This window comes from Solea senegalensis, linkage group LG12 (genome assembly GCF_019176455.1).
Source record: "Solea senegalensis isolate Sse05_10M linkage group LG12, IFAPA_SoseM_1, whole genome shotgun sequence".
Classification (NCBI taxonomy): Eukaryota; Metazoa; Chordata; class Actinopteri; order Pleuronectiformes; family Soleidae; genus Solea; species Solea senegalensis.
The window spans coordinates 20,872,142-20,886,774 of NC_058032.1; the positions used below are offsets into that span (position 1 = coordinate 20,872,142).

Below are 14,633 nucleotides of genomic sequence, written 5' to 3' on the forward strand. Positions count from 1 at the left end.
ATAATTGCTAATATTTAAATGCTTTGTCTTATAAGTGACTATGACAACATAGCTCTATGAACTAATGACTCATAATGTCTTTTTGTAAACTCCTGATGAAGATACATTGTTTTTGCTCAATATTCAATTGCTTAGAAAAAATTGACCTCAGGTCAAACTAACTTGCTGACCTCTTCCATAGAGGATAGAACAAAAGAACAAAGAAAAATGTATGGAAAATGCTTTTATTAAACATCAGTAGATTGATTGTACACATGTTGTATTGCTTGCATGTTAAGGAATTGTATTTATTTATTTTGCCGTCAGCAGTAAAAAGGTATCTTTAAGAAACTGTAACATTTAAACAAATAGTGATATTTTGTCGTTTGTTTAAATCATGAATGTTGCATTACTAACAGCTGTGACACTGTGTGATTCATCTCTTATTTTGATGAAAAGAGAGGAAGGAAGTGCAGTGAGGTAACATCGCTGTCTGTGTTGCTGATCTTATTACACATACACACACACACATACACATGTATATATACATATATATATATATATATATGTATACACACATGCATATAAATGTATATGTATATATGCACACACACACACATTTGTAGAAAATAACCTCTTGCATAGTCCAACAAAACAAAATGTATTTTAGGTCATACATACCAATAAATGCTCACACTATGAACAAGCTGGCATATTATGAGATTAGGACGTTTGATGAGATGCAGCAGCTCCAGCACATGTTTAATGTGTTGGATGGTAAAAAAAACCATGAATGTAAGAGGTAAAACTTAACTACAGTAAATCTTTCACTTAATCATTTGTTTTAAACAAAGCAGAGATGTTACGTGATCATAGCCTTTAAATGTGCTGTATTATCCAGTTTGATTCTCTTATATTCAACTATTGTGTGAGGACACACAATATCCATGTTGTGACAGTTGAAGGCAGGATAGATTAATACAGTGGCACTTTAAAAGACAACATGATGACGTTCCCTTCCCCCGTGTCTCGTCCATTCAAACTGCCCTTTAAACCTTCTTCATGCCTCTTCCCATCAGGCAGGCGAAGATGGTCATCACCATTTTAGGGTTGACCTCCACCAAGTCGTCCGGCAGGGCGTAGACCTTCGCGCCGATCTTCCTCGCATTGGAAATGGCATACCTGTGGCAGGAAAGGCTCAGTTAGCATGACTGTGATAACATTAGGTCGTTATTGTCTGTGATGACTGAAATATTTAAGCACACTTCAAATCTACTGCTGTTTTGGCTCTAACTTGTAAATATTTCATTACTGATTGGAGCAGTAGTCTTAAGTTTGGCTGCTTAAAGTCAACATAGTAACACGGCAACAACCAGCACTATCATAACCTCAGAGGTAGGTCATTACTTGGCATTGTCTAGTTTGTCTTCATCTGTCAGGACTCCAGTTTTGACCAGGTCATAGTTCACACTGCCTGGCTGGATGGCATCAATCAGGTCCAGAACTGGCAGACTGGTACCAACTGCTGGGTCCTAAACCGAGGGATACACACACAGACAACTTCAGTGATTTTGTCTTAACCTGTGGTGATACAAAAATAAATAAAATAAGCAGAACTGAAACTGACCTTAAAACTTTTAATAGCTGATTTCTTGTCCCCCTCCTGCAACGTCTTATTGACCCAGGAAACTATCAATTCATCTCCTGCGACTTCTCCATGTCCAAGGTCTTCAAGGACATTTAAAGTGTACCTGCAAATAAATATAGAGTAAGAAGACACAGTATAATAATGTTGTATATAGGCATTTACACTCAACAGACACTTCAACAGGTCAGCTGTGTGTTTACAGAAATACCACAATGCATTTAAGCATGTACACATGGTTATTATGACATCTTAATAAGGAAAAAATAAAGTGATTTTACTGACACACACACACAGCCATAACTAAAGTTTAAAGAGAACAACCTAATAAAGAGAAACTATCTAGTGAGCAGCAGTGCTGTGTGAACATGCCTAGCTGATGTCAACGGTCAGTGGGGAATGACCAGACTGGTTCAAAATGACGCATCCATTGCAACGTGTCACAACAAGATGGTACATCTCTCTTATTAACTATAATTTACCTTTATCTTTTTTTTAAATCATCTTGCTTTGTATTGTATTATTTCATCACCTCATTGTTTGGGTGTGTGTATGTGGATGATTGTGGAAGGGGGGTGTGGTCTATTTTTGTCATTGCTTTTATTCTTTTAAACACTGTGATAAATTGTTTGTATGAAAAGTGCTACACAAATAAATGAGTCTGACTTTAGTTAATTGATAGTTTATGTTGAATATTCATCCACACGAGGGTCGCGGAGCTGCTGGAGCCAATCCCAAATACCACAGGGTGAAAGGCGGGGTACACCCTGGACAGGGTGCCAGTCGATCACAGGTCTACTCTTCAGACAAACAACTATTCACTCACACCGATGTCCAATTAACCTCTGATGTTTATTGGATTGTGGGAGGAAACCAGAGAACCCAAGCACAAACATGGGAGAACATGCAAACTCCACACAGAAAAGCCCTCATTCGGACCAAGTGGTGAACTTGGGTCTTTTTGCCGCAAGGCAACAGTGCTGGCCACTACTCCGCTGTGTGGCCTATGTTAATTATCCTTGAAATAAATCCAAGTTTGACAACAGAGTAAATTACCTCCTCATCAGCTGCCAGACCAGAGCCAGAACCAGAGTGGAAACTCCGTTGAAGAGGTCGACTCCTCCAATTCCCACCAGGGAAAAACCTGCCTTCTCCTTCCCCAGCTCCACAGCATAGTTACAGTTTTCTATCTGTTGAACATACACACAAATCTTTGAGAGTAGAACATTTTTAATTACACTGAATTTCTTATTTGTTGAAAACCTGTTGTTGAAAGGAGTTTGGACGGTAATGTTTGTTTTTACCTTCTTCATACTCCCTCCACCAAATTTGAACGGGGGTCGGTTGACTCTGTCCCAGTTCACTGGCACCTTACTCTTCTCATATAGCTGGAGGATCACTAGAGCATCCTGCAGATCACTGTGTGAACATGCACACCAACAGAGGTGTCAACATACCATACCAACATAACATAAGTAGGCGGAGTCATCACTGCACGGCTGCATGAAACTGCCGTGACTCACAAACTAGTGACTAGTGACTTGTAAAGCAGTTGTTTTCAGTGTAACTAAATCATTAGGATCAGTTCATTAAAAGTATTTGTTCAGGACTTCCTCCATGACCGGAGCACAGACTCTGTCTGACATCGCAGTGGAAACACAAAATAACCGTGCTGTGCCGTGCTAGTGGAAAAGGGGCTATACTCATGTCTGTGAAATCTATGCTTTAATTGCAATAGACTGTAAAAAGAAAAAGTCACTATAGACATAATGATACTGACCTGTAGAACCGGTGAACATGTGGACTGACTCCAAGAGAGTTCATCCAGTTCTTAAATGTTTTCTCCTCCCTGGTCTCACCTTTAGGGAGACAAAATCAAACACAGGCCAAGGAGGTTTTCACAGAGCTACAGTAAGTTCTCTGGACATGGATGAAGGTCTATGGGACAAAGATTATTCATCCATACTTACTCTCCACAATCAACTCCTGGTCGTCTGGTTTGGTGAGAGCTGGATGTTTGTTGAAGAGTGTGGCGACAAAGGCCAGGTTGAGCTTTGAATTACCGGACACGACATCTCTAGCCGTGACAAACTGTCGGCACCCGAGGTTATCGGCCTGCTTGAGCATACACTCTGCTCTCGCCACGAGATCCTGCTCCTGGAAACACAGGTTTGGATTTTGTCAAGGTAAACACATGATCATAATCACACAATGTGTTAACTGTGCCTCAAATAAATGTGTGGAAATAACAGGAATTTGCTTTAGCGTGTTCTTTTCAACAGGCCCACATCTCATATAACAGGACTGAGTTTTATCATGGCTGTAGTCCACACACACACTATACAAGTACTAATGAGGCCATGTTTTGGCACCACACCCTTGAACTATTACATTTCTTCACCCAAAACTAAGCAGTCAATTTATTTTTTGTTTGAAGTCCAAGTCATTGTTCCATATTTGAAAGGATTGAAACATGTGATTTCTGAGATCTTTTGACCAAACAAATAGAATCAGTTTTTGAATGTTGTGTATTTCACAGTGTACAGCTCATGTAAATGAACTATTATAGAAAATACTACTGGGAGAAAGAGGAATGTGACAAAACCTTGTCTACAATCAGTACAATACAATCTACAGGATGATATCACCATCCTAATATAGTCCAACAGGAAGAATAGGAAGCAGGAAGAAGGTCAACAGGAAGTCAGCCTATTCAATCAGCCTCTGATAGCCATATGCATTGTATAGTATGTATATGCATGATGTGTAGATTAAAAACAGTGACAACATCATCTGCACCTTTGGACATGCGCTTTTTTGGGTTTAGAATTGTGGGATTAGTTAATATTGTTTAATTCACTGACTAACCCACACAGCAAACAGGAAACTAACTAGAGTTTCCTGTTTTAAGCTGAGGGTTATTTTATCCGATCTAGATTTACTTCCCGTCGTTTCTGGTTTCCCTCCTCATGATTGTCAGACTGCAGGCAGCACTTGCTGCCAGACTTTTAAAACTGTCCAGACCTTTAAAACCAATCTGGATAGACAAAAATTATCAGATTGGTTTTCTTGCAGTCTGTATAAGGCCTTAAACGCCATACTTGCAGTGTTCCTAGTCAGATTATGTGTTTTTATGGCATGGTCTTCATCAAGGTATTTCTTTTGTGTTGTCTTTTCATTAAAATACCTCTATATTTGGGTCCTTTTTCAGTTTGTACATGCCAGTTAATCAGGTTATGCTATTATGCATATGTAATGCATAGTCTAGCCTTTTTTTTTTATAAATTGCTCCTTGAACTTACATATAGACCGGACATATCGATATCAACCCGAGGAACATCCTCTTTAGAACCGTCTGGAGCAATCTGCTGCAGCAGGTGGAAATATGCAGTAGAGTCCTGCACAGAAAGACACACAAACAAACACCAGTGAATTTACAGCAAACAGCACATTGTTTGACTTTTTATGGGAGTCAAACACCTTTACATGATACATCAAATATTAATAATACAACAGTGCACACAGCAGTAAGAGGTCTGAATGTTACGGGGACATAGTTTCTTACTTTAATATCTCCAGAAAAGTTTGATATGCTCATGTTAACTTTGGCTAGATGAAAATTGGCCCAGCGCAGCAACAGCTCCTCAGGACTGAGCTTCATCAGGTCCTCCAGAGTCTCCCCTTCCTGTAGCAATGCTGCAATAGCTGTGCACACAAAGACAAGCATGACTTACTGGCAAAAATCAATAAATAACCTGGAGGAAATGTTACAATAAACTAAATTTGTTTTTTTCCCGATCAATCATCTTGGCTGTGGCCTCCCATTATATTCCAGTTTATATTCCAGTTTGTCCAACCACACATTTCTCATTGTAACATCACTTTCTTTTAAAGCTGTGTTCTGCATTATGGCCTCACAGTCACCGTCTATAGCCGTGTTTCCATTAAGTTTTCATGTCTCCTGCTCCCTCTCCCTCTGCCTGTCTGTCTGTCTGTCTGTCTGTGTGCTTGATTACAGTAGAATCAGGCATGAAGGTGTCAGTTGCAAAGCTGCTAGCCATCGCCAATCAACTCTGCTATTTAAACCAGGCCACAACTCCACCAAGCTGCCATATTGTGGGCTCAGCTACCTAATTAGCGTGCATTCACACCAGCCCATCTAACCCAGACGTGCTTGGAAAGTCCGGTTGGTTTGGTTAGGTGTTTGATGCGCACCAAAGAAGCAAACTCTGGTCTGCCTAAAATCATAGGTCTCCATTAGCTTCAAGTGAACCAAATGCAGGGAGCGGACTACAACACAAGGCATTGCGGTTACAATGCAGGGCATTATGGGTAAACGCAACCGAAACGTGTGCATGTGAAGAATGATAGCTGGGAGAAATGTCTGAGGCCATTGATGCAGCATATGTGTCGTAAGTTCACATAAAACAAAATTAAAAAAACCCAAGACCAATAGGATTTGATGCAGCTCCAGAAGTTGCCCTGCATTCACTAACAGATGAGTGAGTTTTCTCATGTTATGTAATGTTATTCAAAAAGGTTCAGTTCATTTCACTACAGTGCAGTGTAAAAGCAAACTCAGACCGACTGAATGTCGCAACTGCCAATTGAACCGAGACTCACCTTCCCCCTGCTTAATGGTCTGGCTCATGGCTCTGTCCCTGCACTTTCCACTTGCAAATTTGAGTATAATTTAACTAATTAATTTTTTTACATATTTCTCAATATGAGTGGAACAGTTCAGTTTGGCATAGCACGGTCAGTATTTTTTTGCGTTTCCATTAATAATAGTACCATTATAAGTGGCCCCTACCGTTCCATTTTATTGCCACCCTTTCCTTGGTGTACCAAGAGTAAAATGGTAAGCTCAGGGTGGAGCTAGACCAGATCCACCCATGACAACAGATACACAGACACATTAATCCTTCTCTTCCACGCTCACAGTCGATTCTGACACAAAGTTTGACGTCTTGTTGAGACAAACAGCTGGAGAAGAAGCTGCTGAATGTCCTCCATTGTCATCACACTGGTACAGCGCCATGCTAAATGTCTCTCTGTCACGGCCGTTGGGCACAGCCCACACACCGCCTACCAAGTAAATGTACTGTTCTCAATAGAAAGGCCAGCCTGACCCAGGGCTTGACCATTCCAAACCGTACTGTACTGTACTGTACTGTACCAAACCGACCCGTACCATGGTGGAAACACAGCATATGTGGAGTGTCAGTTTCAGCTGCTGAACTGCATATACCCATTATATAAATATATATATACATATACATATATACAGTATATACATATACATATATATATATATATATATATATATATATATATATATATATATATATATATATATATATATATATATACATATATACATATATACATGTTAGGTTCTGACTCCATTATCTGATATCATACAGTATATTAGGGAGAAGTTGGCCAGGCCACTATCCACTTACACAACTGGATATCCGTATGTATTTGTACATACCTTCATTGCGGCTCAGCTCTATATCAGCAAACAATCCGATCTTGATAATTTGCCACAGCAGACCAAGGACCAGGTGAGGTTTTCCCTCCTTGAGATCTTGAGCTCCGATGTTGACAACCTGGCAGCCAATGGCCGAGGCTGAATTCAAAGCCAAGTTCAGATTCTCCTGTGAAGGAGAAGAGTTTCAGGAGGAATCAGACCACTTACTATATTTCATAATATATCTTTTAAGTTCCTGATATTTATTATTTATGCACAGAAACAGTTAACTGACCTGTGTGGTGAATTGATTTAATCTCTTTTTAGTGATGGTTCTCTCATCAATGGTGTCAGGAACAGAGAGGTTGATGAGTTTACTGCAACAACAGATGGAGAAAATAAGATGAGAGAACTGGGAACATTTAAGATGTAAAGGTCCAGTGTGTAATAATTAGTGACATTTAATGGTGAGACAACAGATTTTAACAAGCAGACTCCTACTCTCATATCTCCCTTTCCATAGAGTGTTAGGGAGTGATGGTGGCTTTCACACACTAGAAAAGATCTAAATATTCTCCACACTCCCACGCACTCGGCTGTTTCCTCTTTAGTTGGTGCATGCATCAGATTTATGTAGGCAAAACTGTTCTTCCTTGTTTGCACAGTAAGCCTTTGTTTTAACATGCAAAATGCACATGCATTCAGGCTGTTGTAGAGACACACAAAGCAGCCTCCATAAATGAAGCACCTTTAATATCAAAGGCTTATAAATGTACTTCATTTTAAACTAATTTATACTAACTATTTCTCTCAGTAAACCTTCCTAAATGTTATCACACTGGATGTAGTTTTCTATGGATATACTAGTTCATAATAATCACATGGTTAATGATCAGTATACTACTAGTCGTGTGTTATACGATACATAATATGTTCAGGGTTTACCAGAGCACGATGCCGTCTGCCACTGCTTTGAACAGAGCTGCAGTGTTTGGGTCGATGGGCAAAACATGTGCACAGTCTGGGTCCGTCTCCAAAGAAGAGTTGATATAGTTGGCAAAGGCAAAGCGCTCCTGCTCTGAAATACAGTCAAGTGTCACTTCCCTTGAGACAGTGAACCCTGATACAGCACTATGTCTCACTGATGAGACAAATTATTCAGCTTGACTCACCAGAGATTGAGTGTTGTGTTCCTTCACTGGAGATTGTGCTGGTGCCTCCAATGGCGACAATTCCCTCTTTCTTGTTGAGAATGTTCTTGAAAGTCTGGGCCAAACTATCCTCTGACACTTTCATAAAAATCTGTATGTGTGCACACAAAACACACACAAACACAAACTGAGTCGACCCAAGACTTTCCTGTCCTTTTTCATTCACTCATTCATTTCACCTTACAAAGCTAAAGCTATCAGTGACATTAGTAATTCAATGATTTTTCAGTCAGTTGGACAGTTGATGTTTTCCTACCTCTAAAAACTCAGAAAATGTGATGTCTCCACTGTGGTCCCGGTCCATGGTCTGAATCATGTCTCTGATCTTGTATCCAGGCACTGAACAGCCCAGCGCGCTGAAGACGGCACTGATTTCAGAGCTGGTGATGTGTCCATTTCCATCCAAATCTACACGGGTGAGACAGGGACAAGAGAGGAACAAGAGCACAGTTACTGTATGTATGTAAAGGTCTGCTTCTCATGTTTACATTTGTCCAGAACTGTTCACAAGGGAAGAATCACTTGATCTGCTTACTCGCTCATCATCAGGAGCACCTTTAAGTATATTGTATATTGTATTGTATATATTAAGTATAAATATTGTCGTACACTGGCTACACAATGACAAAAAAAGTCCTTTTCTATTCTATTTTCATCATGTTTTTTTCCTCTATCACTCCTCTATTCCACTATCTGCCACATAAGTGTTGTGGGGAGCTGGAGCCAATCCCAGGTGACATAGGGAGATCGGTGGGATACACGAGACGAACAATCATTCACTCTCACATTCAGACCTGTGGGCAATTTACAGTATCCAATTAACCGCTTCATGTTTTTGGTCCAGAGTGTACCCTGCCTTTCACTCCATATCAGCTGGGATTGGTACCAGCAGCCCTGCAACTCTCACGTGGAGGATAAAGCGACAGACGAACAAATGAAATGAATTAAGGTTTTGGACTGTGGGAGGAAACCCACGCACACACGGATAGAACTCAATGAAGAAAGGCTCTCATTCGGACCACGTCGCAAACCCGGGTCTTTTTAGTGCAAGGTAACAGTAACACATCTCTGAGCCACTACAGCACTACACCACTCACATGGCATTTTCAAATTTGACTGATTTTTCTTTGACAAATGTAAATTTCAAATGACAAAGGCATCATCCTGACTTCGATAAAGTCAAACATATGGCTGATATAAGACAAAATCATGTATGTTTCCATATGATTATGTGTTTCATGTGTGAGATGAGGAGTCAGTCAGTGACATATGAAGCTACACTGGGGGTGATGGTTAGCTCAGCTTAGCACAGTGATCAGGAAGTGGCGGCCTGTGGGCCAAAACCGGCCTGCCAGCATTAATATCAAGCTCGGCAGATAAATTCAACACTCAGATTATTTTAATTTTCTTCCAGAATTCAGAGCTTTTGTTCTGAAAAAAGATGAAATGAGTCAAAGGGTTTTAAGACACTCTGTTTTCTTTCCTTCCTGTTTTGTGTGTGTGCATGTCTCGTTTCACTTCATTGCATTCAACCAGTTGTTTTTGGTCTGTTTATTACCAACACCTGTGTTCAGAAAGCGTCATTTCTACTTTCACCACAGTGATTAACTGTCACTCCATAATTAGTCCCACCTGGTCCTGAGCGTCCCCTCAGCTCACGGTAATTAGTCTCCACTCTGCCTTCACTCTCTGCCAGATCATGTTGTCACTAACCTGCAAGCCTTACAACCATTTCCTGTATGTTCTCCAGTGTTCATGACCTTTGATTGAAGTTTTTTGACTGTGTTTTTAGATACTTTTACTTCGTGTGAGTGCCTTTTTCTGTACTGAAACCTACATGAAGACAGGGTACACTCCGAACAGGTCGCCAGTCCATCACAGGGCCAATAAACAGAGAAAAATAACCACTCACATGCAAACTCCACACAGAAAGGCCCAGACTGGGATGTGAACCAGCAACCTTCTTGCTGTGAGGCAACAGCGCTAGTCACATGTGCCCCTAAACATGACACATGAAGAGGGACAGACCAGGTTTATCTTTATCCAGCAACAGCAACTTGAATAGTCACTTCTGAACATATACAGTATATACTTGCATGCAGGTACATAGTTATATTTACACTGTACAGAAAAGACATAATAGATGTGTAGACGATATAAGTTGTCCATTTGTCTTCATTATAAGCACAAGTTTTCATCTCTTACACAATCTGTGTCAGACACACACACACACACGTGCACAGTATAGAAGAACATGTGTTGATCAGCTGCTGTCTCAACCGCTCTTCAAATGTGATCAATAAAGCAACACACATTGTAACTCACCATAAGAGTTGAACTTTTCTTTGACCTCCTCCATCTCCTCATCGCTGAGCGTTTTTGACATGATGACACCTGTTCAATAGCACATCAGCAGAGAGAAAGATGCTGCATTAGTAACTGAAATAACTGTTGTACATACAGTACAGGATTTCATCTGAGCTGGGACATAGAAATCATGTGTTTGCATAAAGCATATATCAGTATATAATTAACCTTTTTAATATTGACTTAGATATTACACTACTTATTGTTATTGATTTATTGACCAGCCCTAAACAGGAGTTGATGTGATTACAAAATGGATTAACATCAGATTAGCTGCCATACTTAAATTTAATTTAGACTGATATGACTGTTAGTCAGTGTTACTCATGTAAAAAAGCCACTTTTAATACATTTGTTAAAAGGTGTATTTGTGTAGATTCACCCTGGTCATCGGGACAAAGTAATTGGAGACAAGTCTTAAAGAAGATGTTTTTGTTTTTATTTAAACAATAGGGCTGATGTGACTGTTCTAATGTTTACACATGGCACACAGGATTCTATTAGCTTGGTCCTGTGAGTTATGTTTGAGGGATTCTCTGTTTCCCTCTGTTTGCCTGAGTCTGTCTACTGCAGCGCTCAAACAGTTAACTCATCCAACAAATGAGACAGCAGCTTGATCTATTGTACAAGGAGCCACTTAACTTTACACTGCATCGACCTACAAATGCCTTTGCATGCATGTAATCGAGCAGTGGAGAACTGTATATTTCCCTTTTTACACAGAATGCATCTGTATGTAAAACAGACACATGATCTACTTAAGCTTGTTTTAATATATATAATTGTGCACCTGTAGGTTAATATCTGCAGTAACTAAAACATGTATATTATTTCTTAATCTAAGTGCTTTTATCCATTACCAATATATGTAACTAACTATACTGGCATGTTTACTGAGGAGACAGTAAGTCTACCCGTTTGTCCCATAGACTGTTCAAAGGGGACGTAGTCTTCTTTTCTGCCCTGTGAGGTCAACCTGGAACTAACAATATCCTGAATAGCCACCAGAGGGCAGTTTCAATACATGTCAATGGTAAAGTTAAAATAAAAACAGACAATAAATGAGTTGACCCCAGTGTGACTGACCGTTGGTATCATGCAATAGGAGCCTGCAGGTGACACGAGTGAAAGTCCAGGTGCAAAATGCCAACATACAGGTAATAGTGATCAAATCACAAATCTAGGAGGAGTGACATGGCTACATGTTGCCACTTAGTTTGTCCAACAGCTGGTGAGAAAACATAGCTCAAATAGTAAAGGACAGATTTTGATTAGTGAGGATGTACTGGAGGTCATGGCCCAATGAACAATTACATGAACAAATACATGTTGATGGTTATTAAGAAACCAGATTCAAAAAAAGAATAAAAAAGTGATAACAGTGTGAGACAGAGGTGTGTATTGACACTGACCAAGGTTTAGGTTCTCTGATGACATTTCATGTCATCCATCCATCGTCACCCACTTAATCCTCCACATGAGGGTCGTGTGGTCAACTGGGATTAGCTGCTGGTGCTAACCCCAACTAACATGGAGTGAAAGGTGGGACACAGCTTTGACAGGTCACCAGTCCATCACAGGGCCAACACAGAGATTCAAAAACTAGTCAATCTCACGTTCACAACATGTCGGCATTGTGAATGTGAGATTCACAATGCCACACACACACACACACACACTGTGCTCACCACATGCACTACTGTGTCCTTTCCTGACAAATCATAAACACCAGCTTTCCATTTCTGTCTGTTTAAGTATTTTGCACTGAGCTGGTGGAAGAAGCTGCACATTCCAAAATATCTAATATCAACCCAAAGGTGGTATCCAGATTAGTGGAGCCTTTACCATGGTCAAACTGTCTAGTCAAATAAGGAAGGTGAATATACCAGCAATGAATCTGATTCGATCTTAGGCTGCGACAGCATTTTCAGCAGCAAGACACAGGGCAACACTTCCTCTGTCAATGTTAGAGCAAACATTAGACCAGACATACAGGTCCACTAATGATAATGATGGATATGATGAGACACAAAGCTTTCTGCTGCAGCTCGTACTAGACCATCTTAATGAACTACAGTCACACACAATCAGTGCAGGCCTCAGATGTCGGTGGCAACTAATATATAGAAATGTATAGAAAAATAAATCATGTCAGAACTGAGAAAAAATATACATTTTTGTATTTAACCATGAATTTGAGATATGATTTGATAGCATCTGTCTTCTATTCTTCAGTCTTCCAGACATAAAGTTTTATCAGGGAAAAAAACAATTTAAAAACTGCTGCTCTCATGCTGCTGATCATGTGATCATGTTACAGTGCTGCCAAATAAACAAATAAGCTTTCAGCCCAAACATGCACACGAAGTGGCTGCAGTCAAACGGACACACTTACTAACAAACAACACTCTGAGTCAACAATGTCTCCAGAAGGTTAGTCTCAGGACCTGCTAAGAACACAACACATGATGTTGATTATGTGTTTGTTAAAAGTCTTATTGTTTTTATACCAACACTAATTACAGCACCAAACTGCAGAGAAAAGAACAAACTCATAAAATATCAATCAAAGGAATACACTGATTTAATGGAACAGTATCACTGCCCAGGTGGCAGTGTGTGTGTGTGTGTACATATATGTATATTTGTGAGGTCCAAAAACACACACAAACCTATCTTTATGAGGACATTAACCTGGCTTTTTCCAGGGTTAAGGTCTGGTTTTAGGGTTGGGGTTAGAATTAGGTTTATATTGGGGTTAGGTTAATGGTTTGGTACTTAAGGTTAAGGTAAGGGGCTAGGGAATGCATTATGTCTATGATGTGTGCACACTAAGATAAAAGAAACAAGTCTGAGTGTGATTCTGAAGCTCACATGAGGAGTGTGTTAATAACCTACAAGTATCTACAGTGTGAGTTACTCGCTCAGAATGACAATGCGTTTTACATCAGCATTCATCCTGAGACAAAGCAGCTGAGGCTTTCAAAATCTGAGAAGGTGGATCTTACCTAAAGATAGAGTGTAAACATTTTTTTATGCGAAAATAATAATGAAATGTGCCGTTTAAGAGAAATGACAGTGTACAAATGTATGTAAACATTATAGTTTTGCCAAGTCCACGCCTCTGTTGGTAAATAGATCTTATGAACTAGAAAATCCCCCTTTATCATGATATCAACGTGCTCAGTATATGGATAAAGAAGCAGAGATGCAATCAATTCAGTTTGTTTAGAGAAGCAGAATTTTACTTTTTTTAAACTACCTTCCACTTTTTCCCCACTAAAGCAGTTTCGTTGGACTATAAATGAATGTATTTTGCATCTCAAGTCTCTATATCCTTCATTTTTCGTATCGTCATCAACAATGTTACCGTATATCGCACGTTTTTAAATACAGAACATTTTTAAATGCCAGCATGATAGGCTACATATAAACATGTTTAACTTCTACATTTGACTAATACTAAAAATGAATCACTACACTATTGTGTCTATGAAGAAAACTAGGCCACAAGCAACACAAATAAAGAGGAAAACGCCCTGTAATCCCACACAGCTCCCGCTTACCTGAACACCGCCGGTAAAGTTCACAACAGTCACCCGGAGACAAGTAACCTCACTCCGCCTCTCTTTGCTCCTCCGTCCCGTTTTCTTCAGATGACACCGCCCGACAGACAAGAACTGCTCCGCCCCTCCGCGCCACCTCTTCCGTGACCAAGCCTCTCCCGACTTGCCTCCATCTGCAGTCAGGAAAATAAATAAATAAATAAATAAATAAATAAAAATAAAACATGAAAATAATAATCTACAGGTTCATTGTTATTGTTTGAAATGTGCACTTCTGGAAAACTTCGGACAATTTTACATGTGGCGTCCAACTTTTTCAAAGTCAATATTATTTATCCAAAGTTTCTGTACTTTCTGCAAAAATGAAGGGGAAAATTGTATTTGTTTTG

The 14,633-nt window shown here is 39.8% G+C and overlaps 1 protein-coding gene across 1 annotated transcript; it reads right to left on the reverse strand.

The window, feature by feature from the left end:
• Positions 1 to 208: 208 nt before the first annotated feature.
• Positions 209 to 14,321, reverse strand: LOC122778861 (plastin-2-like). Its single transcript, XM_044040971.1, has 16 exons — positions 14,245 to 14,321; positions 10,637 to 10,705; positions 8,568 to 8,719; positions 8,273 to 8,402; positions 8,046 to 8,178; positions 7,396 to 7,477; positions 7,122 to 7,287; positions 5,190 to 5,329; positions 4,927 to 5,022; positions 3,595 to 3,781; positions 3,405 to 3,483; positions 2,929 to 3,043; positions 2,681 to 2,814; positions 1,607 to 1,730; positions 1,387 to 1,511; positions 209 to 1,161 (listed from the first exon to the last, which is right to left on the reverse strand). Exons 2-16 carry the CDS (start codon positions 10,695 to 10,697, stop codon positions 1,029 to 1,031), a joined length of 1,857 nt encoding a protein of 618 aa, XP_043896906.1. The 5' UTR covers positions 10,698 to 10,705; positions 14,245 to 14,321; the 3' UTR covers positions 209 to 1,028.
• Positions 14,322 to 14,633: the final 312 nt, after the last annotated feature.

Coding starts and splice junctions, on each gene's coding strand:
- LOC122778861 (XM_044040971.1), bottom strand. CDS start 10,697: ATGTCAAAAACGCTCAGCGATGAGGAGATGGAGGAGGTCAAAGAAAAG. Junction 3,484..3,594: donor CCAGGAGTTGATTGTGGAGA/GTAAGTATGGAT, acceptor GTCTCCCTAAAG/GTGAGACCAGGGAGGAGAAA. Junction 2,815..2,928: donor GTGGAGGGAGTATGAAGAAG/GTAAAAACAAAC, acceptor TATGTTCAACAG/ATAGAAAACTGTAACTATGC.